Raw genomic sequence first — 26026 nt, forward strand, 5'->3', positions numbered from 1 at the left:
TTTTAAATCAATTCCAGATTGGATATTCGATCCTTTCTCTTTTGAAGTTGTGGATAAGCTCACTTCCTCTTTGTAGACTGAGATTTTAGATTTGAAGTATGACTGTGAGGCAAAAGTTGTCTTTAAAAAATGCGGTTACGAGTTAGCTTGGATATAGGTTATGGGCACTTTTTCACAATTGTGGAAACAAACTGAGCCGCTTCTCATCTCGTTCCCGTCAACATAAATATTTAGTGGAGAGAGGATTTAGTTCTATCTTCCAGCTGCTCACAAAGCAAAGAGATAGGTTGGACATTTACTTCAAAGGATACCCGCGTTTAAATCTGACGAGCATAAAACCTGACATCCAAGCTTTAACTTGAAATACACCAAGCACAGGGCAGTCATTGAAGTGGTAAAAATTTACTTTCTCCCTCTTCATTTTTTTTCTCAAATTTTCTCAAATCTCTCTCAATTCTTGATTACATTAAGATATGAATTTAAAAAAATGTACTTTTGCTTTGATTATTCCGTTTTAAATATCATTTCTTTTTGAAAAGAAAAAGATGCACAACTTTTTTTAATTAATAAAAATGACAGGATAAATGTGCCTCCTTATTTGCATTACAATTTAAATTAAAACCAAATAACATAGCATATTTTCAGTGTTTGGTTGCTCACAAGCAACAATGAATGATTTTTTGAGCAAAAAGAGAAAGGGGCGATATGTGTCAGCCAACCCTAAGAGGGGGGCGATGGTCCACAAAAGGTTGGGAACCACTGGTATAAACCAAAAGCGTGTTATAAAATGTAAGAAAAATAAAACTATAATATCAGAAGTTTTCAAGAAAATTCATTCTATACCCAAAATCTTCCAAAGCAATTTGGTTGTTTTGAATACACTCGAGCAAATAATAATTCAAAATGTATTCTAGATAAATAAACCCTATACAATATTAAAATATACAAATATTTATGTAAATCATACAGATTCAACAAAAAAAAAATTTCGTCATATTTAAATATAAATATGTAGTACCTACTTATCATTATTTAAAAATGTTTTCCAGATAAATTTATCACAAGTAAAACTAAATAGTACAATTATAAATAATAGTAATATAATATATTAAATTAATCAACACTATTTAAAATTCAACACTTTAAATATAAATGTGTAATTACTCTATATAAAAATTATTTTTATTACATAATAATATTTATTAAATTTATAATGCACAAAAATATTTAATAAAAGTATTACTATGTAAATAAACCACTTTACCTGTTTGATTCGAAAATAAAATTTAGGAAGGCTATTATAAGCTCAAATTGTAACACTTTTTACAGAGTGCGTGATTTGGCTAGATTTATGCAACTCTTAATTTATAAATTGATTTTCCATTGAATTAGAAAATCCTTCATTCGAAAAAAAATCGTTTTCTTAACTTTCATTTAAAAGTAAATATTAACCATATTATTCTTTATTCGCTACGAATACAAAAGCCTTTTCAGCAACCTAAATAAGTTAATATAAAGCATAACTTAAATTTGTCCTAAGTAACGAAAATGATTCAGGATACAATTTAATTTTAAGGTTATGAGTTTGTTTGCATAACACCATATTTTTAAACTAATTGTAAAACCCATGCTTTAAAATCATCATAACAATCGCCACATAAAATTGAAAATCTTGTTTTGGTTTAATATTCTGAAAAAACAGAAACAACCCAATTAAATAGTCTCTCATTTCAGTTTCAATAATTGATACCATAAGTGATCTAAAAAGCTGTATAGTTTGAAACTAATACGTAATTATACATGCAATTTGAATTTATTGAAATATTTCTCCAGTGAAAATTAACTTTCTTAAAACTGAATTGATATGTGTTTGGAACTCTCCAAGCAATCAATGTGAATGCTATGAAAACCAATGTGGATGTTGTGTAAAACAAATGAATGTAGTCTAGAGAAAACTTACTAGTCGATACTTATACGGAATTTTTCTTTTATATTTTTTTAGACGGAAAAGTTTTCCATTTTTCTTCGGATTTCCTTCTCTGTTGAGACAATTATATTCAGCACATGATTTAAAAATAGTACTGATACAGATTACCAATTATTAATTAAAACAAATTAATTTAACGCTCACAGTAACGATTCTGCCTGCAACTGAAATTTATATTAAACAGTATATGATTAAAAAGCGTCTTATTGCTATTGGTAACTGCGTGACCCCATCTCTTCTCTGAATCGATCGCCACAGAGTGGAGTTTATATAGAAGTTGCTGATATTCGATTGTTTTGTGCTATATTGAATTTTAGTGCCAATTATTACAGTGGCAAGTTTTTAAAAAAATTAACTACATTGCTGTAGAAATCTGTAACATAAGAAAAAAACAATAAACTTCTACAAACAATTCAATTTTATAATAGCACAAAATTTGGGGTGTTTACATGAAAAGTCAAAGGTAGGGAAAAGGCTAAAAATACAGAAATTGGGTTTATTCAGTTTTAAAGTTTAGAATAATGATATCAGAACTTACACAAAACGTGTAAATAAGTATTCAAAAATGCCCTAAAACTATCAAAATAAGAACGGACTTTTGTGATTTGCTAAAATACTACTAATGCTCGGATAACAAACTAATGTTACGAATAAAAATTGGAAGCAATTCAAGTATCTGCTAATTTATGCCGTCTTTTACAAATTAAAAAAGAAAAAGTCGACTTTAAAATACTATACAAACGACAAGACTTATCAATTGAACAGACAGAGAAATTCAAGGGATTAGAATTACACAAATGTGGCAGTTGAATTTAAACCGGATGTTATAAGGAATTAGAAATTTTTCATTTAGTTTATAACACTTTTTGATCAGATTATATAATACCGCTCACTCTTGTGCTTTTTTTTTGCATGGTTTTAAAATTCAAGCATTTTTAATTTTACATCTTTCAACATCAGTTTAATTCTTTTAAGTTAATATTATTTTATAATTAATATTTTTCATTCGGTCGACTTTAAGCTAGATTAAATGGAATCGAACATCAATCAACTTAAAATGTAAAAAATATATAAAAATATTTTTTGGTGAGAGAAACACTTAAATTATTACAGTGGTTGTCGATAAAATAAAACAAAAATGCTTTTTAGTTATAGTGCCCAACAGTCGAAGAAGATATCTTTTTACTTCTTCGGGCAAGCCATAATGTCTTATCTTATAAAATCGACCCATTTTGCTTCCACTCACTGTATTTTAAAATGATGAAACATTGAATTTAAATTAAACTCTTAAAAAAAAAGAAGCAGCAACTAATCTTTTATTATATTTCCGTCTTGAAGAATATATACGAAGCTGTTGAAGAAAATCGATACTTTTCATTTCTTTTGTATTGATATCACCTCTCTCAAACATCATAGCAACGGAACAGTTCCTCTCACCTTAGCAACCGAAATTAAAACTAATCTGGAACATCACGCATGCGCACACTGTTTTCAACTTACTTCTAATTTAAACGGATCTCTTCAATCAGTCCAACAACGAAACCTTGCAATTCCAATTCATATTTTTAAAGTTTTTCGGTTCGAAATATATTAATAAAAGGAATGTCTGCCAGCTTTTCAAGATTTCGCACTCCGGGATTTCCTCATTCCAAGTTCCTTCAGCATTCGGATCATGACTGGAAATTCAATAATCTGTTTCAATACAACTTGGCGGACGGAGATTGTACCAAGTCGGAAGCTGTCGTTGCCGAAAGTCAAAGACTCTGCCGAGAGACGAGTGAGAGGACAGAAAAACAAAAAACGCAAGTGGAGAGAAAGTTCGACGAGCGCATAGCAGATGTTGATCACTGGCGACAAGAAGGAAACAGATGCTGCGCCAAGCTGCAGGAGGCTCTGGACAAGTTGGCACACTTGAAGCTGAGATTGACACAGGCGTCAGATGCTTGCAGGGATCCAATATTGGCGTGCAAAAAGACGACGATGGAGCGTGACAAGAGGCTTGGGACGGACATGGTGCAGGATAAACCACAACAAGAGATCCAGAAATATCTACTCTACTTGGAAGAAGTGGTCGGGGTCTTCGAGAAGACCATTCAGGAGATTGAAGACCAGATGATCAGCGACAGGGCCGCCAAGCAGAGGCTGTTGCGCGATGTGGCGGATAAGCAGGCCGCTCTTGAGATCGACGCACACGCATCCAGCTGCAGACCAGAAAACACTATCACCAAAGATTTCAAATTCGATCCCCATCTTATGAATCCAGAAAAGTCGGCGGTAACAATGGCCGAATGGGAGCGTAATACGCGCCACAACATAGAAAAAGCAGAGCAAGCAGTTAAAAATTCAAGGACTATCTACCCGAGAGTAGAGGTAATGTAACATTTTATTTTTTATTTACTTACTTGAATAAATGAATGCACTTTAGAAATATATAAAATTGATATTGTACAGTCGATACTATTTAAATGAATTAGAGATATTATTTAGTGGAAACAAATTATTTGACATGAAAACGATGATAACTTACAGCTTTTGATAAGTCTATTTTTTGTCGTAATAATACACCACTTAATTGGATAGAGAGGAGACATTGAAATTAAAAATTTGCCTCAGTACATGAAATTTGTCACTAATTAATTCGAATTTAATTTTGTGAAAATAAGAATACCAAACGTGGCCATCCGAATAGAGACACCTGTTTTCGCTAAAGACAAGTGTCACGTGGTGGACAAACAAATTCCTTCCAAAAAATTAATGAAAAGTTTAATTCAAAATAAACAACGCGTCAATCTATCCGATTGCTTCGAAAGTGGCGATAATTTTTATTATTATCAAGGGAAAAAAAACAGAAAATATTCAAGCAAACATTTGTCAAAACAATCCTCTGAAGTTTGAAAATAAATAAAATATTTATAAATATACTTTTTAGAACTTTTTATTTGTTTTTAAATTTAAATGGCTACATATTTAATGGTGCGACACTAACAGCTCGAATTATGATTCTTAAAAGAGAGTATGCAAGTCAATTTTGTAATTGATTAAAAATGCTACAACATACACCATTTTATTTATCATTGTTTTGGTAGAATTCATTAGCATACATTGCTTATTTTGAAAATCTTCCTTATGTATTTGCAGTTCCGTAAGGTTTTCATAAGGCCTGAATTTTCTGCGAAAAGGTTACATAAAATAACCAGGCTCTGAAAAAAGATTCTTCTGATATAGTAAATCGTTACCGAGTTGAACTCAGTCGCATTTTAGAATGATGTAAAATTTTAGATAGATATATTTTAAAATCTCATCATCGAAATCCACCCAAACTATATTTGTTTTAAAATAGTACGCTTGACTTAGATTACTGTCAGAAAAAATTAATCAACATATTTCAGGGATGACTCCAAAACCGTTAAGTTAGCATCTACATTCAAATTATTTGATCTAAAAATTTTTTTCATTGTTGGTTTGCTTTATTATGTGTTTGACTTTAATCATAACTTTTAGGCAGCATTAATGAATAACTTTAGTCATTTTATACTTTTTTCTTCGTCACACTGACAAACTATTACATTCTATTAAAGCTGTTTTTTTTTCTTTCCATTTTTTGTTGTGTGTTTGATCAATGAATTTATTAAACACTTAGTTATTCATAACATTTATTTGTCTTAAATCTATGCTATAGATTTGTATCGCTATGATAACCGACTATGAATGATTCTTGGTAGACAGAGAACGAATGAAGATAAAACGGACGGGGGAAAAAGGAAGCAAGAATTAATTAACTGTTGAATTAATCGAACGAGAAAAATAACTCTTTTTGAATCAACGCATTTTTTAAAAATTAATAATAAAATTTTAGCTTCCAAAAAATGGATTGGAAATCTGCCCCTCCTAATAAGTTTATCTAGGATAACTGTTAAAAAATTAAGAACCCGTAAGGCTATTTTTTAAACATCTTGACTTATCAAAAGAATTTTTGTTACAAATAGCAGCTATCTTCAAACAAAATGGTAAAGCACTTGCTAATTCGCATATAAGAAATGAAAAACTGAGCTACGTATGAAATTCTTGCTGCTTAAATTACTCTTAAATTCAGACAATTTATAGTGGATGTATTGCACTGTTATAAGTGTAATGAATCGGTATCTCCAAGATTTTGTGCAAATAATAGTTGTATTTTGTATTGTTCACAGGAGATGCTGGAGAGGACATATGTGGGGCTGACTAAGCAGCGTCTCAGAGTGCTCAACTCCCTGGGAGATCGCATCCGAGAGACAGCAACAGCTCAGAAGAATCTGGAAGAGCGACTCTCTCGAATCCAGAAGCAAGTTCTGGAGGTGGAAGACACCCTTCGCAAGTTAGAGCAGTCCATGGACAGGAAGATCCCTTCTATGGAACTTGCCTCCAGCAGGTATAAGACTGCTAACCATCTCATTTTACTATGTCTCGTATTGTGCATTTCATAGGATTTAAGAGCTATTTTGTGTGGTATATTAGCGTTCTTAAATATGCTACAAATATCTCAAAAAATTGAAGTCTGCTTTTCACAGTTGATGGCAATGTAAAGGGGAGAAAAACACAGCTTTGAGCTTGCATTTGCTTAGATTTATCAAATTCTAAGAAAAAGGGTTTAAAAAAAATAATGGCTCAGGAGTCTGACAAATCTATTTATAGGATCCTTTTTTGAATTATATTTTGGGAAAATATATGCTTAGTTCATAAGTGCTTTCAATGAAGTACTTTTAGTCTATAACTTGGATCCGCAATGAAAGCTGTGATTCAGCGCTTTTATAATTTCTATTTCAGACTACTTCATTTTCTTTGGCACCGAATAAGTTACTGGAATAGATGCCTGACAGAAAACTGAACACACTATCTCCTAACATGCTTTTTTTTAAAATCCATTTTCTCATCAAAATTCTAGGTTTGTGTACTGCATTAACTACTCGCTATTCTGTATACAAACAAATGAGCTTTAAATAAGTGCCAATTTTTTTTTCAAAATGACGCTATAGATTTCCTTGGCCTTGCCATTGAAGGAGATAAGTTCTGAATTCGAGTTTTTTATTAAAACAATTAATTTGATAAGCATTTCTATACCCTTATCAATATGGGTTTCTTGGATTTTTTCCCTCCTTAAAATACGATATTTTCTCATGATAATTCCTTTTAAGTAACGATCACCTTTTATTATTATTAAAACTTGAAATACTACTACTTTAGAGGCGTCTTAATGGAAACTTCAGCTGTGAAAGCATATCACGGAGAAAAAATTTGAGATGGAAGAACGTCTTGATTTAGCAAACTCAGTTGAAACATGAATCTTAGCAAATAATTTTTATGAGTTTCAATTATTTGAATGAGATTTAATGTTATTTTTCTTGTCTTGATTGAAATATAGATCTGGATTGAGATCTTTTACTTTCTTATAAATATTTTTTCACGTCCTTCTTTATCTGTTGTTGAGCTTCTTTCTAGTAATTTTGATTTGAATATTTTTAGTTTAGTGCACAAAACAGTTTATAGCATTTGCTTTCATGACAAAGTCCTTTCACTTACAAGAAAGACGTTACATCAAAATGTTTCTTTTCTAAAGAATCATAGTTTAAATGGAGTATTATCTATTTTAGTCTTAATATATATCTCAGAAAGATTGTTAAATTAGTTTTTTTAAGAGTAATGTGGACTAAATTATGAATAAAGCAACTTATCAGAAACTATATAACTATCACAAACAATCTGAGACAAAGCGATGGGCTGGCTTGCCTTCTCTTAAATCTAGCATTAGAAAAAAGTTCGAGATGCAAGCACAAAGAATAAAAAAACAGTCGAAACGAAGAGCAAACAAAACAACAGACAGAAAAAGGTGGAACAAGCTACAAAACTTCTCAATACAGTTCTATTTAATATACTGTGCCATATTAAAATTTCGCTAAATTACTAGATTAAAAAATATATAGCAGCTATGATAATTGAGGGTAATAAACTAAGAAATGATTTGGAAATTTTTTTTTTTAATTATTAATGAATTAGTTGTCAGTAGACTAAATTTTTTTTTGATAGAAAATAGAAAAATTGCTATGACTATTGATTTACATTGATTTTAAACTATTGATTACTAAACATTGATTTTTGTGAATAAAATTTTACCATCTCAATGGAAAAGGTTTATTAATCAATGAAAATTATGTCTCGTTCGAAAAAAAAACTGGTTAATCACTTCATACTAAGGCTCCTATAATATGAGAGCTGAACTATCAACTATGTTGGAAAGCAAGTTCGCAAATTAACGTGATGTTAGTATTAGCATGAGGGTTTGAAGACTATTTGGATACCTAAAATTATTGATATGGAAGGTTGTGCGGCAGTAAATTGCACAAATAGTAAAAAAAAAGGCTTTCGTATGTTCAGATTTCCTTCAAATGTGAAAAGAACAAAGAAATGGATTATAAATTGCCGAAGATACAACAGGCAGCCTGGAAATGGAGCTCGCTTATGTTAGGTAAATACTAATTTATTTATAATTTATTAGATTTATTTACTTATATCTATATATATAAAAATCTCTTGTCATAGTTTTAGTGTTTGAACTCCTCCGAAACGGCATGATCGATTTTGATGAAACTTTATATGTATATTCAGTAGGTCTGAGAATAGGTTTATAACTATTTTTTTTTTCATTTTTTTGGACAGATTTAGCGTGTATTTTAAATATATCTTTATTTAATCGTATTTGGATCCAAACTAGACATATAAACATAATAAATCAAAAATAATATTCACGCACGTTGCAACAAGTCATATTAAACTCGTATGCACGCCCTTAAAAGAAGAGCATCAAATATATTTAAAAGTATGTGAATAAAGGCAGTGATATAGCGGTATTTCGAGTTGAAAATACCAATGTGACTGCTCTTCCAGTGAATAACAACGACGAAATAACGCCGTACCAAGTAGGCCAGTACATCAGCTCCAATGAAGCTGTTTGGCGTATCTTTGGTTTCCCAATTCATGAACGGGATCCAACAGTTATTCATTTAGCCATTCATCTTGAAAACTGTCAGAGCGTATATTTCACGAACGAGACAGTGATTGACCGAGCTATAAATCCACCAAAAACTACACTCGCCAAATTCTTTGAATTAGGTAATTGTACGGATTCTTTTGGTACCTTTGCACGGACATTACTCTACTCAGAAGTACCACCCTATTTCACATGGGTTCAAAAAAATGGACACCCCGCAAGCAAAGCACACCGGTTGATGTATGTCCCGGTTTATTCAAATCAAACGCCTTGGGGAGACTATTTACAGTCAATCCAAGGCAGACTGGGTGCTTTTATTTTCCACTGTTGTTGGTTAATGTCACCGGCTCATTGTCATTTCAAGATATACGTAAAGTCAATGGACATCAGTATCCAACGTATAAAGATGCATGCTTTGCACTCGGCTTGCTGGAAGACGACAACCAGTGGGAATGTATGCTTGCTGAAGCAGCATTGAACTGTACTGCAAAGCAAAATCGTCAACTATTTGCTATAGTATTAACTACATGTTTCCCGGCCCATATAGATACGTTATGGGATAATCACAAAGATTCGATGACTGATGATATACGGTATCAACATCGCACACGTTGCAACGATCTAACGAGAGCATTCAGCGATGCTATGTAAAATGAAGCACTGATTGCTATTGAGGATCTTTGAATTATTATTGCCAACTTACCACTCAGTCATTTCGGTATGCCTTCGCCAAATCGAAGTGCATCTGATTTATTAAACATTGACATAAATCGTGAACTTCAATACAATACGATAGAAATGGCAGCGATTGTTACTCGCAATGTTCCACTAATGAATGAGGAACAAAGGAACATTTATGCCCGCATTATGCTCGCAGTTTCGGCAGGACAAGGTGGATTTTTTTTCCTTATGCATCAGGTGGAACTGGCAAAACGTTAATTATTTCACTAATTTTCGGTGAAATACGATCAAATAATGGCATCGCGTTGGCGTTGCATCATCTGGCATTGCGACAACTTTATTGGATGGAGACAGAACAGCTCATTCAGTATTTAAGCTGCCACTAAATATTCAAAACAACCCAGATGCAGTGTGCAACATAAAAAATATTTTGTCTATGGCCACAGTGTTGAAACACTGTAAAATTATCATCTGGGATGAATGCACTATGGCACACAAACATTCGCTTGAGGCGTTGAACAGGACATTGAAAGATATAAAAAAACAATGACAAATTATTTGACGGCACCCTGTTACTCCTTTCAGGTGATTTCAGACAAACACTTCCCGTCATTCCGCATTCAATGTACGCTGATGAGATCAATGCTTGCTTGAAATCATCTGCACTGTGGCGTAATGCTGAAAAAGTTCAACTAAAAGTAAATATGCGAGTCCAAATGCTTCAGGATCCATCTGCTGAAACATTCTCAAAACAATTGTCAGACATCGGTGATGGAAAAGTTACTAAGGATGAGACTGGATGCCTAAAATTACCGAACGATTTCTGCACAATCATTGATTCACAAGGATGCTCTTATTAGCCTAATATTTCCCGACGTACACACGCAATACATTCATTATGAGTGGCTGGCAGAAAGGGCGATCTTAGCAGCAAAAAATATAGACATAAACGAATTGAATCTGTAGATAAAACAGTTATTGCCAGGTAACTTGGTGACATATAAATCCGTTGATGCAGTTTGCGATCCCATTGAAGCTGCAAATTTTCCAACAGAGTTTTTAAACTCATTGGATTTACCTGGCATATCACCGCATAATTTAGTACTCAAAGTTGGATCTCCGGTTATTTTGCTTCGTAATTTGAACCCAAAACGCAGTGCAACGGCACGCGATTAGTCGTTAAAAATTAATGAACAACGTCATCGAAGTCATTATTTTAAATGACAAATTCCGGGATGAAAGTATATTACTTCCACGAATCCCTATTATACCCACAGATGTGCCAATTCAATTTAAACGCATTCAGTTCCACATTAGATTGGCATTTACAATAACAAGGCCAAACAATGTCTGTTTGTGTCTCAGATTTGAGCACACCATGTTTTTCACACAGACAATTATACGTGGCATGCTCTCGAGTGGGCAAACCATTCAGTTTATTTGTGTTAGCTAAAGATGGAATGACAAAAAATATTGTACACTCCATTGCACTAAGAGATTAATATTGTCGACTAATAATTTCAGAACTCGTTGTATATATAATTCATAAAGAGAAGTTACAATAAATTAAAAAAATTATTATTTGGTGTGTTGTTATTTTCACATTCCGTCATCGTTCACAGCGCTCCATGCCTCTTCCACTCATATACCACATACGCACACATTTACAATAAATAAGATATATTTTCATACTCTAGAAATAATTCATATGGCAAAACAACGTTAGCCGGGTCAGCTAGTATGTAGTATATAAACGATATTAAGTTGTTAGAATTTGTTTTTAAATGTTTGTTTTCGTCTATTTTTTTTTTAAAAATAAGCGAATAACTTGCAGGGTTGCTTGAATTATACAGTTTTAGCTATGTACCAAATATAGGGATTTTCATTGAAAATTGCATTTATTAAGTATATATTTATTTAAAATATGACTTTCAAACAACAATTATTGATTTATTTAACACTTTTAAGTGTTTATGTGCATAGAAACTAATAAATAAAGGCAAGAGATTGGCTGAATAAGTATTCGTCAAACTTATTTCAGAATCGCCAAGTTTTGCATTCACTTTTAAGCATTTCTTTATGTAAAAAACAAATATTTACCTGCTTTTTATTATATTTCATTTTATTTCACTAAGATCAAGTAGTTACTTTCTTAATCTTGTCTAATTTAAGTTTGTTTTTTAGTTATTTATGGTAATATATTGCCTAAAGTTTAAACGATTTGTTTACATTTATCATAAGAAATCTGTTTAATATGTGATCTTTCATATATTTTTGGATCTACTAATGTTTGTTTTTTCTCTGAAATTCTTGTGTTAAATTGCTAAAATAATTAGTTTCTGTGTTAAATTTCATGAGAGTATATTTAGAAATTGCAAACTGTAATTTTTTTAATGCGATTTAATTTAAGTATAAAAATAAAAAAAACGTATTCTAACTATTTTTGCAGGTTCATTTTGAAGAATATAAACTAGAAATAAACAGAAAAGATGGTCACAATAAATTAAGATCTGATGCTATTCCAACAGGTTTCAATGTTCAAAATTCCGTAAAATTCCTCAAAAAAGACTGAAAGGAGTAGGCTGTCCCAAATCTGGATCACTTTTAGATAAGCTTGAATCTAGTGCAAGTATAAATTTGCTAACTCCTCTCCATATATATATATATATACATCGGTGATGGANTTTTACATATAATTTCATTTTTATCTTTAAAGTAGAAGTAAAATTTGTTTTAGTCTACTTCTTCAATTTATAAATTTAATTGTTAATAATTTTGACCACTACTGCATGCAAATAAAGTAACCAGACATTTAAGTGTAAAAGAATATAGAAACATGTGCTTAAATTCCTTTTGGTAAATCAATTTTCATTTTACTACCACTGCGAAAACCATACTCGAATACAAATGTTGGCAAGTTGTAATGGCTCTTGATCTTCCCGGTAAATTCTTTAAGAATGCAAACTACGTCAACTTTTGAAAAAGCTCCACACCGCTCAGCTGCAACAAAGAAGCGGATTACATAAGCCTTTGAATTATTTAGTAGCAGTGGTAAATAAAAATCCTATAAATCGATTTTACTAAACTACTAAGAATCATACATTAAAAGACTACCACTCGAAAATATTTATCCGCTGTCCGGAGCAAGTTGGCATCTCTGTAAGACATAGAAGTGGTTGGATGGCATATGAAGAATAAAAGAGGAATTTTTCAATATATATATTTATATATATACAGGGTGATTCTAAAAAGATGGGCAAAATTTTAGGAAGTGATAGTGCACACCCAAGTAAACAATTTTTATCAAAGAATGCATGGTCGAAAACAAAACGCAAAGGTGCTGGCTCATTTGGAAGTTTGTTTGATGCTAACGTGAAAACTCCATTCCTGTAGCGAGTTACTGCGCTGCTTTACTTGTCGCTTAGCTTTCGGCCGCTGCAGGGAAAGTTCGTGATATGCTTAGTGTGTTTCAGAATGTTCGCCTATCTTTTCTTCGCCTTTGTACAACGTGCATAGCCGTTGCCGGCCACTGTTTTGAACACTTATTGTAATCACATGCCATTAAATTTGCTTTTGTAACTTAACTTCATCGTTCTTTGTGTGTTTTTGCCTCATATAAGAACATAAACTTTGACGCCCTCTAGCGGTTTTGCGTTTTGTTTTCGACCATGCATTCTTTGATAAAAATTGTTTGCTTGGATGTGTACTATCACTTCCTGAAGTTTTGCCCATGTTTTTAGAATCACCCTGTATATATATTTAAAATTGTATTCCTCATTTATGTATTACTTATTTAAATAAATGTTATGAAAATCTGATTTGATAGAAGATGTTCATTTAAATAAATTATTTAAAAATTTATCTTGCGTCGTTTCTTCTCTTCCCCATAAAACTTTAGTTTCTATTTATTCTACTAATCCGATTTATATAATAAAAATGCCTAAAAATCTTAATTCGTCTTGTCCTTAAATGTTTGAAAGAAAATTCAATGTCTCAATTAAAAACACTAGTTTTTAATCAATTCTTGATTTTGAAACAAAATGTATTGCTTCTAATGTTTATAAGCCATTTACATTTAGATTATTGCATGAGAAATTTAATTATTTTGATTATACTTAAATTTCTCATGCGATACTTAAAAATACAGTACTTAAAAATATTCCAGGTCATAACATGGTTTTTTTCCATTTCAATTTTGGTAAAAAAAAAGTGAAAAGAAATTTAAAAAACCTAGATCTAATTGAAATATGAAATTTAGTATCAAATTTACTTTGAAATCGTTTATAAAAATTAATTTTTTTATATAATTGGCATATAGCATATGCACAATATTTTATTTAAAACCTTAAATTGGTAATAAAATTTGCAGTGAATTTGTATAAGCATAAAAAAAAAGTTTCCGAAAAACAGTGTTAATCGATACACGCTTTTCTTAACTGATTATCCTATAGTTGAGGTTAACGTCATTTGTAGCGATAACTTGCCAAATCTTGTAGCTCTTCATTATTGGGGAAAAAGCTTTTGCTCCAAAATAAGTCGGCCTGTCTAATTCAGGGGCTCTACCTCATACTAATTAGGGTTCGGGGTACGTTGATCAAAAATGGTATAAAATGGCATTGTTGTCCCCAATCATCATCGTAGTTGGCTAGACAGTCTAATGTCTTCCGCAGAAGATTTCTCCACAACGATCTTCTGATTTATCCTTGATCTCCAGTTCTTTTCACTGATTGCAAGAAAATCAGACTCCATTCATAGGATTTCACAATTACTTATACATTAAAATTGTTCAAGAAATTTTTTTTTTGCAAATCAGCAGAGAAAGATGAAACAAATACAACTTTTGGAAGCTGCTTGGCGTGAAAAATCTCAGACAGCAGTGAACTCATGTTGAAGGATTTCACAATAACTTATACTTTGAAATTGTTCAACAGAGAAAGATAAAACAAATACAGCCTGTTCCAATGACGCAGAAGAATATTCTAGAAGAGAGAAAAACATCAGTCTAGAATAATAAATGACTATTCGAAAAAAGTGTTCAGTTGACAACAATAAATTTTGAAGAGGGGTGATGTACAGGAGATGAAGAGGAGGGAAGGACAGGCAGGATACTTTCAATTGAACGCAGACTCTATTTCAATGATCATTTTTTTCTGATTGAGGAGCTTCTGGTTGAAGAAACAATTATGGAAGCTGCTTGGCGTGAAAAATCTCAGACAGCAACGAATTCATGTTGAAGGACTTGGTATAAACTTTCGTAGCGGTGATCGCTCATTCCCTGGATTGGAGCGTCAGGATCAAAAATATGGACCGTTTATGATGCCATCTTTGGCGATGAAAGGGCTTCGGTCGGCGCGAGAGAAGCATGAAGATAATTAAATTTGGTATATCGTTGTGCTAGTCCTGATGGGAATGTAAGAGTGCCTCAGTATTTATACTATATTCTTCCTCAAACTGAATGTTCTTAAAAAAACCTATTTCTTCAATTTTTTTTAGCAGATTTTTATTTTTTGACTGGTCAAATTAGTGTGAAAACAACTAAACCGGTACGGATTATTTTTACGGATTAGGTGTACGGATTATTTTTTTTATACACTTCAAGCAAATTTGAGGTGTGAATAATTTCTCCCAGTCCAAAGGGAAATTATTTATGAAGTTATATATGAATACTTATATATGAAGTTTGTATTGTGAGGTGCAAATGAGGTTGAAACTGAGGTTTGTTAATGAGGTTACTTGAGATGCAAAGCATAACCTCATTTTCTACTTCAGGGGTATTTTTTACATCTGTCAACCTTAAAAACACCTTATTTTTTGTCAAGACGGTCGCCGCAAAGAGGGAAAGGGTAAAAATTAAAAAAATGAAATTCAGTGTCACATATACAATATAATTATTTTTATAAGGGAATAGTTAGCTTTCTATTATCACAACCTAAGTAGTCAAAATGATGATGAATCTTCTACATGCTATAAATAATACATAATATACTATTATACTATATAATATACAATTACTGATAAATGATATCACTTTAAGATCCAAATAAATATTTTTTTACTGTATTTTTAATAACCAGCATTATAAACAAAAATAAAATGTTGGTACTATTTTTGTTCTCTTAACTCGTGAATTTAATCCACAAATATTAATTTAAAGATGAGCATGTAATAAAATGACTCATTATAATGAAATTAAATTAAAATTTAGAATTTACCTTTTCCCAGTAAACAAAAAAAAAGAGAAAACAATTTTACCATATCATTTTTCGAAGGAAATTAAAGGCTGATTATCGATTGTGATGAACACGAAATGAATGAGTCGAAACATTTTGTGCTCGTTTATGTTTTCAACTTTTCGATTGGCATTAAATTTTGCTAGCATCCATTTTGTCATGGGCACTGTGGAACCTATACATTTCGTTGCTGGTGCAATTTCTGTTAGTTTTGATGAAATGAATCGATTTACGAAGACAAAACATTAAGATAAAAGCACTTTTATTCACCACAGGCTCCGTTATTTTCAACTGCTTACAATTAGAATTCATTCATAACAGATACGTCATAATTTTAAAGGCAGATTCTCATTTGCAACTCAAATATAGCCACAAAAATGTGGTCCAAATAGTGTAACACTCGAACTTCTTACTGTTAATTTTACTTTTTTCATTGTTTTCGACGTATTTTTTTAACAATAAATTGAATAAAACCAGTCTGGAGATTAACTGACGAATAGTTAAGAAGTTATTTAGAAAAAGTACAAATTTGATATTGATATTGAAACTGATATTGCTATCTTAAAAAATGGGGCATTATTTTCTGTCTATTTTTTCACGTTTAAGCGAATGAGATTGCACTAAAGTCAATCGAACGAATAGTTCAAACTTTAAAAAGGTTGCTATGTATATAAAAAAAAAATACTTTTTTTGATATGTAGTTAAGATACACTTTTTGCATTTCTATGTATGAGTTATCTGATCATGTAAAAGTATACTTTTCGATGTAATTTTCATGCTGATATGATTGAGATAAAAGCGGAAATTAATAAGAAAAATACATAAGAAGTAATAAGAGTTTTATGTACAAAAAGTACAGCCTTATGCTTGCATTTATATAAGCATCTCATGTTGCTATAGAGGCAAGTGAGGTATTGTTCCTTATGTATTTTGCTCGCTTAATCAAATAAAAAGAAGCACAAATCGAAAGGACTATTATTTCAAAAGTTGCTAGGTTTTCTTCCCGTATAAAAAGTATAATATCTCTTCTTCTTCTTCCTAATCCCCAAAATTAGCAGGGCTAAACAATGTCCATAAATTCATGATCCGAAGGAAGTCGGCCACCAAAAGTGGGTTTTCTAGAATGTCCCTCTTGTCCAGTCCAAGACAGTCCAGGATATGTTGGGGAGAAGCCTGCATGTTGTGGCACCTGGGGCAGTTTGGGAAGACTTTAACACTACCCTCGAAAGAAAGAGACTTAAGGTGGCAGCTGGTAAGCCTGGTAAGCTCCGTCTGATCCTTGCGGTTGCACCGAATGTTGAGTGCACCTCCTGGATGGGTGCTCTGGTACCAATGATGTTTAGGGGGTACAAGCCAGGAAACATTGTCTTCGCTTTTCTTTTTCGATGCCAGTTACATGAAGGTGAGTGAATTTGGACTCATCAAAGTTTATTCTGTCCCCTCCTTAGCCAGAGTGTCGGCGATATCATTACCCAGAACCCCAACGTGAGAAGGGATCCACTGGAGGTGGACTTCACGCAGTCGTGAGAGGATTTTAAGTTTGTGCAGGATTGAAGCTCCTGTTTTGTCTCTCACCTTCCTCCAATGCGATAAGTACTGTATGGAACTGAGACTGTCAGAGAGTATCCAGATATTATTGTGATCCTGTAGTGTTAGAAGAGAATCCAGGGCAGTATCAATAGCAATGAGTTCACTTCTAAAAACTGAGCAGTAATCAGGATTCCTTTTGGTGAAGTTAAAGGTGTAATTAATTGATTTAGTGCAGACACCGCAGCCAGATGATGATGTGTCCGTCTTGCTTCCGTCTGTGTACACCAGTATTGAGTGTTTGGGCATAGTATTTGTGATCCAATTTCTTGTTAACTTGTGAGGAAAGGTGTTGATGGAAATAAACACCAGGAAGTCCTTCAGTTGGGTCTATAAATTGTTTATTAAGGCTATCCTCAACATTTCCAGCAAGAACGTTGTTAACTACGACCTGGCTAAATGGGCTATTCTTCATTAGTCTTTGGTTGCTGCTCCACCTTTGTAGATAATCTGCTGCTCTATTTTGGTGTCCAAGGCTAGAGAGCTTATTAAAGTATTTAGTTAGGAGAGAATTTCTTCTGAGACCTAAAGGCTGGAGGTCGGCCTCAAACAAGACAATGTTATTTGAGCAACTGTTTCTGAGTCCAGTAATAATGCATAATACTTATTATGAAGAAATTCCTTATACATCAGAAAAAGTGTCAGATAGCCTCTAGCTGTTTAATAGCATTATTTTTTTATTCATAAAGTGCTTTTCATTTTCAAAGAATTCACTCCATTAGCCTTTACATAGTCTCATTAAAGTCAACCTAAAACACTACATAAGAAACAATACCTCTCGTGTTTATATAGCAATACCAGATGCGTAAATTGGTACAAATACAAATTTGTACTTTTTGTTCATTAAACCCATATAACTTATAAATTATTAGTCCGATCATCTCGTCATTGCCTTTATTCAATTGAGCGTAAAAAATACATCAGAAATAGTGTCGCACTTGCCTATTTCGAAGAAATTCAATTCTATACCCCTCAAATCACCCCCATTTTACTAACGAATTTTCCCTACGACGAGTGATGCCTGCGATGCATTATCGTTACAACGAGTTACAACCACGGCGAATTGTGCCCTGTCATCAGAACCCATGGAAATATGCTACCGTGACGAATTCGGCCTTTGCGACTAGTTGTGCTCACGATAAATCGGTGTTCGAGAGAAATCGTGCTCGACGAATCGATGCAGAACCAATTGACATCATAAACAGAGTTGAAGCGTGTGCACTCTGTAATAATGATAAATGTGCACTCTGTAATAATGAAATAAATGATAAATTTCATTTGATTACATAAATTATGTCTGTAGAGGCCAAAAAATGAGCAACAACCATCTTACACAGTTTATAGTTGGAACGCTGTCAAAATTTGGTTTGTCGATAAATTCTGTTTAGTTATAGTAAGGCTATGCCTTAAATGTCCAGGAAATGAATAAAACTTGAGATGTTATCCAGTACAGAGCTCTATTTATAATTATAGCACTCTAACTAATCGGAAAATGGTAAACATTTCGATCGACAAAAAATTTCTTGAATTAATTTTATGTCGATACATTCTTGTTTGGATTAGTTGTCGAGAAATACTGACTATTTAATTTCTCACTCATTTTCGACTCTTTAAATATTCTAGTTTTTTGAAAAATAATAGAAATTTATACCAGTGCAGTGATTAATTTTCGATAATATAGTGATAAATTCTGATTGTAGAGACCATGAAATGATTAAAACTTGCATTGTTGTCAAACATGGAGATATCTTCATAATGTAAGCTCTCTAGTGAGTCAGATAGTGGTAGGAAATTTGACAAGTGTTAAATTTCCTTAGGCAGAAATTTCACAAAAACTATGTTTGTAGTTGAAATTTGAGTGCTCTAGCTAGTTTTATTCCGGTCAGAAAATTTTGATTTGGCGACAAATTCTCTTTTACAGTTATATCATGACAAATTCTGATGATGGTAACCACCTGTAATTCATCGAATCTTGTATTGAGATCGGCTGTATTGAGAGTCGGAAAAGAAAATTTGGCGGCACGAATCCATAGACATTTATCCGAAATTCCATCTCAAAGATGGCAAGATTTCATTACTTTAATAAAAATGTTGTAAAAAAGGTATTTATATAAAGTTAAAAACATTGAAGTGAAGAAAAATAGATTCATGAAAATAATAAAAAAAAAACACTTTTACTAATATTATTTTTGTAAAGTTATGAATCGTTTGCTCTTTTAATTAAATTACTTTTCATTATTGTCTTATTATTAACATATCTTTAACGCAAACATCGCATAACATTAAAAAAAACCGAAATTATGCTAAAAGTTTCCAACATAGAAGAAAAAAAGTGAGATTGGAAAGAAGCATCGCCAAGTGTGGAAACCATTCCACTATCTTTCTCTACAGCAACCTCAATGTTTCGAACAATATTCTCGTAACTCTCAAACAAAAGTTAGATATGAGGAACTCTACCCTAAACAAGCATTTGCTAGATTACGTGGACTGAAAGTTGACAGTTCGGTTTCCTATTCCAGAATGCATTAAATAAATTTCACACATCCTTAAAAACTATTTCCCCTTTACTTAAACCCGTTGATATTTGTATTGCCCAAAAATTCGAAATAAATTTCTTTATGTTCATAGCATTTTGAAAAAAAAGGACCTGCAGAATAATGTGTTGTTGTTGTTGTTGTTGTCAGGATGGAGGGAAGAAGACGGAGACCACGATCAGAGCTCTGCCATGACGATGTGGACGCAGAATTGGAAGAGGAAGTGAGGCAGCTCAGCCTCTCTGTCCATCAACTGAGGGGGCAGAGTGGTCAGGCGAAAGAAATGCTGAGGAAACTGGAACAGACGAGACTCGCTCTTCAGAAGGAGGTCGAAGTGAAGAAGAACACCCAGTACATAGACAACGAACACTGCATAAACACCTTCGCAAACATCACTCACATCAAGCATTGACTCTCTTTAAATTGCACTTCTGGTGGAATCACTGTTTTTTTCTTTTCAGGTTAAAAAAATTATGCTTCAAGTGTTACCTTTCTTGTTATTTACTTCATTTTGAAAGACCCGAATTAATATCTTGAAAGTAAGAAATTTCATTTTAAAATTCAGCAATTATTTTCCTTATAATGCCGTTCTTTCTTTTCGTAATATGTGATTAAGATTTTCATTCATTGTGAAAAAAAGCTTTAACACATCAACTCATTCATTGGTGCTATCATCTGCGAATTATTTACTTATTTAAAAAGCTAGAATTGAATAATAAAGATATTTAAATCTTTTACTCTTCAAGCACACATTAAATAGAAATTCTAAAATTTATTTATTTACTTATTTTTGTCATGAAATTAATATTAACCGTAAATAAACCACCAATGACTAAATATTCAGAAACCTCTTCTTTCGTATGTTACAAAAAGAGTTCATGATGATGGGCACAGCATATTAAGAAAAAAATGTGACGGTGTATTTCGACCAGCATGATGAGTTGAGAATTTTGTTTAAAATCAGGCCATTTGTCAATTTCGTTTAAAATTTTGAAATTAAACTTGTGGATATTTATTTCTCGAACGCAGAATAAGGAAATGCGTGTTCTATGTACCTATCTACATATAAAACTAAGTTTAATTTCTTTAAAAAAAAATGTGACGTTAAGGCTTCCAGGAGGAAAAAATTTTTTTTGTCGTGAAATGCTGTCAAGAACCTTCCTTTTAATACTGTTTTAAAATTATGTTTCTGTGTGGGGGGAAAACATACTTGAATTTGAGAATATCTGGAGAAAAAAACTTTTTCAATGATATTATTTTCTTTGTAACACATTAGCTCAGTCTTTTTTTTAATTATCATTATTTTTGTTGAAATGTACGAAACGCATTACATAGTTTTAAAATTTCATTATTTAATTGAAACATACTTTTTTACTGAGTTGCTTGCAAATTAAACAATTAAACATTTTATGATTTATTACAAATTCTATCGAATTTTTTTTTTTTTTTTTTTGGAAAATTATACCAACTTGTAAACACATCGTAATCCACTTTTAACCGTCAAAATATGTTCATTATGGTTAAAGAAAATACTTTTTAATGAAGAAACACACTGATTTTCTGAAATTTTTAAATTAATTATTCTTTTGTAGCCAATAGATTCAGAAATTCTAGATGCGTTTTACCCTGTTATTAAGGGGAATACAACACTAATAATATAGTATATGACTTCGTCTTACCTCCTCAGCCGGGGAACTTCCTGCGAGAGCAACCAAATGCAAATTATCTTTGCACACAGAAAAATTTGCATCGCACATTTCTTTCATAATCTAAAAGGAGTGAAAAAAAAGTCAATTATTTAATATTTGCCATAGATTATAATTTGTGAATGAAAGATATCTTAAAAACTATGCTGTAATCTGAAATTTTTTTATTTATTGAAAGACTCTAAAAATTGCATTTTTTTTGAAGTTCATACCAAACCGAGCGATCATAAAGGGAGTAGTTAAATTCCAATAAATAAGAAAGCTCACACCAAGATAACTTGCTTCATCTATGAAATATTTTCGTCATTATTTTTATCTTATTTTATTATCGAAGCGGCCGAACCAATTTTGGGTTTACGACTACTAATGTTCTATTCCGAGACCTTGTCATTCCAAACTCAATCCAGAAGACAAGGAAACTCCGTGATCAAGTGTTGGGAGAAATTTGCCTTTGTGGAGGACATTTTGATGGAACTAACCAGCATTTGCGCTACATGGAAAGGAAATACACGGAAATCTACCACGGTCAGTCTGATGGCAAGGGGACTCTAACCCATAGTCCGTCTACCACAGAGGACATTTTACTTCAACACTGAGGTTCGTGATAGCCGGGTGTGGAATTCGTATCGACTAGCCATCGCTGGGATTCGAACCTGGTTAACTCATTGGGAGACGAACGCTCTATCCCCTGAGCCACTTTCGCCAATAATGTCGTACACTTGGAAACTGCCAGAAAACATTGATTTATTGTTTTCAAATCGAGCGTGATACAATGGAAGTTTGTTTTCACCTAGCGCTATCCTGAACATTCCACGCAAAACAGAAATAGGGCTAAACATGTATGTTTTTAATTGTGTTATAAAGATAATTATATTTTAATTACAAGATTACTATATAATTTTATAATGTATAATTTCTATCCGCTTTCGATCTATTTACCTTAGCTCGAATGCGTTTTCAATCTGCGTATGTTTTATTTGCAAACTAATTTTGTTTTAAAAATCAGTATATGTATGTAGCTTAAATTAATGACTTTTTATTGTAAACCTGAAACTGTAAATACTCACTCTGATTATAAATTTTAGTGTCACTAAATTTAAAAAAGGTGTCATTAACGAGAAAACACATAACATTGAATTGAAACTCAAATTTACATAGGACTGGGCAATCTAGATGTGTTCCATCTAAGTTACAGTTAATTAAGATTAAAAAATGACAGAAACCGAATAGCATTGTTCTAAGTATTCCTGATCCTTTCTTAATGCTGAAAATGTGTTGGTTTTCCTTTTCTTTCTTTTTACTTTAAGTACAAACAATACTCATTTAGTAACTATTTAAAAAATACAGACAGAGCTCACAAATACGGACAGAGCTCACAAATACGGACAAAGTGCAAAATAAAAAGTGAACCACCCTGAATAACTTTTGATCTAATGATCGGATCTTAACGTTCCAGGACTCAATCTTAACGGCTCAAAGGGGTGACTTCAAATATGCTAATTAATAAGTGAAAATTATATTTTTAGTTACGAAATCAGACGCAAAACCGCACTTTCTCTGAATAAACTTTTTTTTCCCAACGGATTCCGATTTCTAACCCCCAAAATAAAGGGGGTAGCCACAATTTGGAAAATATAGTCCCCTTAGCCGTCCAAAGCTTCGACTCCTCAATGTTAATTTTATTTTTTGAGTATTTCGCCATGCATCGAAAACTTTTTAAGCGAATTGAAAACTTTTTGCAAGCAACTGTAAAATTCATTTATCCAAACATGATTCCATAAACTTTTAGTGAATATTTATTATTTTGTATTGTTTTATTTAATGAGCGTCGAAAAAATTTTGAATTGTGAAATATAAAATTTTTTTACATAATTTTAAAGAATGTCATTTTAAAAGGCAAAGTCTGAACGAAATCAGTCGGATGGTTCCTGAGAAAACGAATTTTAAAGAAGCTGTATTTTTAAAATTTAATTTCTCAGGAACTATTCGACCTTTCAAAATAACATACTTCAAAATTATGGTATGGCGAAATACGCAAAAAATAAATTTAACATATAAAGGGGTTCAAATTTTTGACCGCTCTCCTGACCGAATTATGGGGGACTCTATTTTCCAGATTGCGGCCTTTCTCTGTATTTTTGAGGTTCAGAAATTTGAATCCGTTGTAAAAAAAGATATGTTTATTCAGAGAAAGTACGGTTTTGTGTGTGATTTCGTAACTTAAAACATCGTTTTCACTTATTAATTAGCATATTTGAGGTCACCCCCTCAAACCATTAAGATTGAGTCCCAGAAAGTAATAATCCGATCATTAGATCAAAAGTTATTGTAAGTGTTTTTATTTCTCGCACTGTACTTCCCTTGTAAGAAGTGTAAAAAAATATTTTTGATTAAACCATGAACAATGCTTGGTTCTCGGTCCCACTAAACCACTTTGGTGTAAAGCCACCGTTTTTGGTGTACTTAAAAGTAAATAAAATAATTAACCTGTAGAGTGAACTTTCTTCGAATAGCATTGCACAATGAATTCTCTTCTTTATCTAAATTCAAAGTGATTTCTTGTTTTAGAAGTTCACTCAGAGATTGTACTGGAAAAAGAAAGAAATCACTCTAATTATGGTGACTTAAATACCAATGAATAATTTATATCAATATCGATGTTATTGAAGAAGCGCAATTCTCATGTAAATAAAAGAGACGTCAGTACGATGGGGTCGTTACAAGCAATGCAAAGTTATGCTGAATTGAATGAGATCAATCAGACTAATACTTTAGAAGCGTGTCATAAACAAAAAGTACAATTTTGTACTCGTACTTATTTACGCGTCTTATATTGCTATGCAGACAAGTGTGATGACATCATATCTGCAAAGGTTTTTCCCAACGAGTATTGTCACATTAAGTGAAAAACGTTTCAACGAACTTTCGCAATTATATGAGGTTTCATCAGAGTGATGCAAGAGACAAGTCGTTATCTGGAATTGAACAACAACTATTTCTGGATGCGTAGTCGATGTAACAGTTTCTCGAGTGAAAATCACTCCTCCCGAAAACAAATCTATATATATATATATAAAAATGAATGTGTGTTTGCCTGTCTGTTTGTCCTTCATAGACTCTTAAACTATTCGACAGAAAGCTATGAAACTTGGCATACATAGAGCCCCTGAATTAGACTGATAGTATAGGACAGGGGTGGCGAACCTTTATACACCAACGTGCCATTTTTTCTAAAAAATTGTTTGATGAGGTCATAGACGTGCCGTCAAATAATTTTGACTTCGTGATTATTGGGAAAAAATTAATACTAAATACTATCAACTCAAAACTCTTTATTTACATTGAAAAAAATTTTTTTGTACTGTCTCAGCTATACGCGTAATTCAACTTAAATCAACATCAGTGTGACTTCTGTTGTTGCAGATTAAATGACAAATAACTTATATTAGGCTGTAAGGTGTTAGTTTAAGCAGGACTGTTGATTTTTTTTGCTAGTTACTTATTGTTAGCTTGTTTTTTATGGTTATTAATTGCTTCCAGTTAATTTTAGCATTCATTGTTAATTTTTTCATTAATAATTGTTTATTATTTTGCGTGTTTTTTGTGAATTTTAATTTAATTGTTACATATGCTTCATAGTGTAATAGCATTTGAGTAATAACAATTCATAGTGTAATAACAAATGTGATCGGTGGCGTGCCCAAAATATTGTGTCGGGTGCCATAAATGGCACGCGTGCCATTGGTTCGCCATCCCTGGTATAGGAGCCTTAGGCATACAGATAATTCAAAGCACGAGGAAGGTTTCTGTCGACATTAGAAAATTCTGCGACAAACCGTTCCAGCGGTATCAGCGACAATCGAAATGGAATTTTCTGATTGATTAAAAGTTAGCCATTGTTTTAAATTTTGCTATAAATGATTCAGTTTTCAAATATCTTGAAGATAACAAGAGTGATATTTTCTATCTTATAGCTCTATTCTTTTAGGAAAGTAAATTACATATACTTTAATATTTAATTATAATTCGCGTAATTTTCTTTATGTCAGGTGAGCACAAGCACGTAAAATCAACGAGAATAGATTTCGTAATTGGGTATACTATAGCCTACGTCACAGATCGTGTTATTCCTACTAAATTTAACTAGTAAACAGCATTTTCTGCGAACCTGATTTCTAGCAACAAGAAAAAGCATCAAACGAAGTGTCTTGTTTATAAGTCGCTACTCGCCAGGTTGGAATTGTATTAGTCTAGTTCCTTTGGAAATAATTTATATTGTT

At 32.4% G+C, this 26026-nt stretch overlaps 2 protein-coding genes across 2 annotated transcripts in view; one reads left to right on the forward strand and one right to left on the reverse strand.

Annotated features, from left to right (window-relative positions):
- Positions 1-26026, reverse strand: part of LOC107442993 (uncharacterized) — a gene marked incomplete in the record, with an annotated part of 108149 nt that overhangs the window by 33877 nt on the left and 48246 nt on the right. Inside the window, 2 exon segments of the mRNA XM_043054556.2 lie at positions 21720-21809; positions 24234-24334. Coding sequence (XP_042910490.2) covers positions 21720-21809; positions 24234-24334 — 191 coding nt within the window.
- On the forward strand, positions 3392-20526 carry LOC107442995 (tektin-1-like). Its single transcript, XM_016056719.3, has 3 exons — positions 3392-4357; positions 6178-6395; positions 20191-20526. Exons 1-3 carry the CDS (start codon positions 3590-3592, stop codon positions 20450-20452), a joined length of 1248 nt encoding a protein of 415 aa, XP_015912205.1. The 5' UTR covers positions 3392-3589; the 3' UTR covers positions 20453-20526.

This window comes from Parasteatoda tepidariorum, chromosome 6, assembly GCF_043381705.1.
Source record: "Parasteatoda tepidariorum isolate YZ-2023 chromosome 6, CAS_Ptep_4.0, whole genome shotgun sequence".
In the NCBI taxonomy this organism is placed as follows: Eukaryota; Metazoa; Arthropoda; class Arachnida; order Araneae; family Theridiidae; genus Parasteatoda; species Parasteatoda tepidariorum.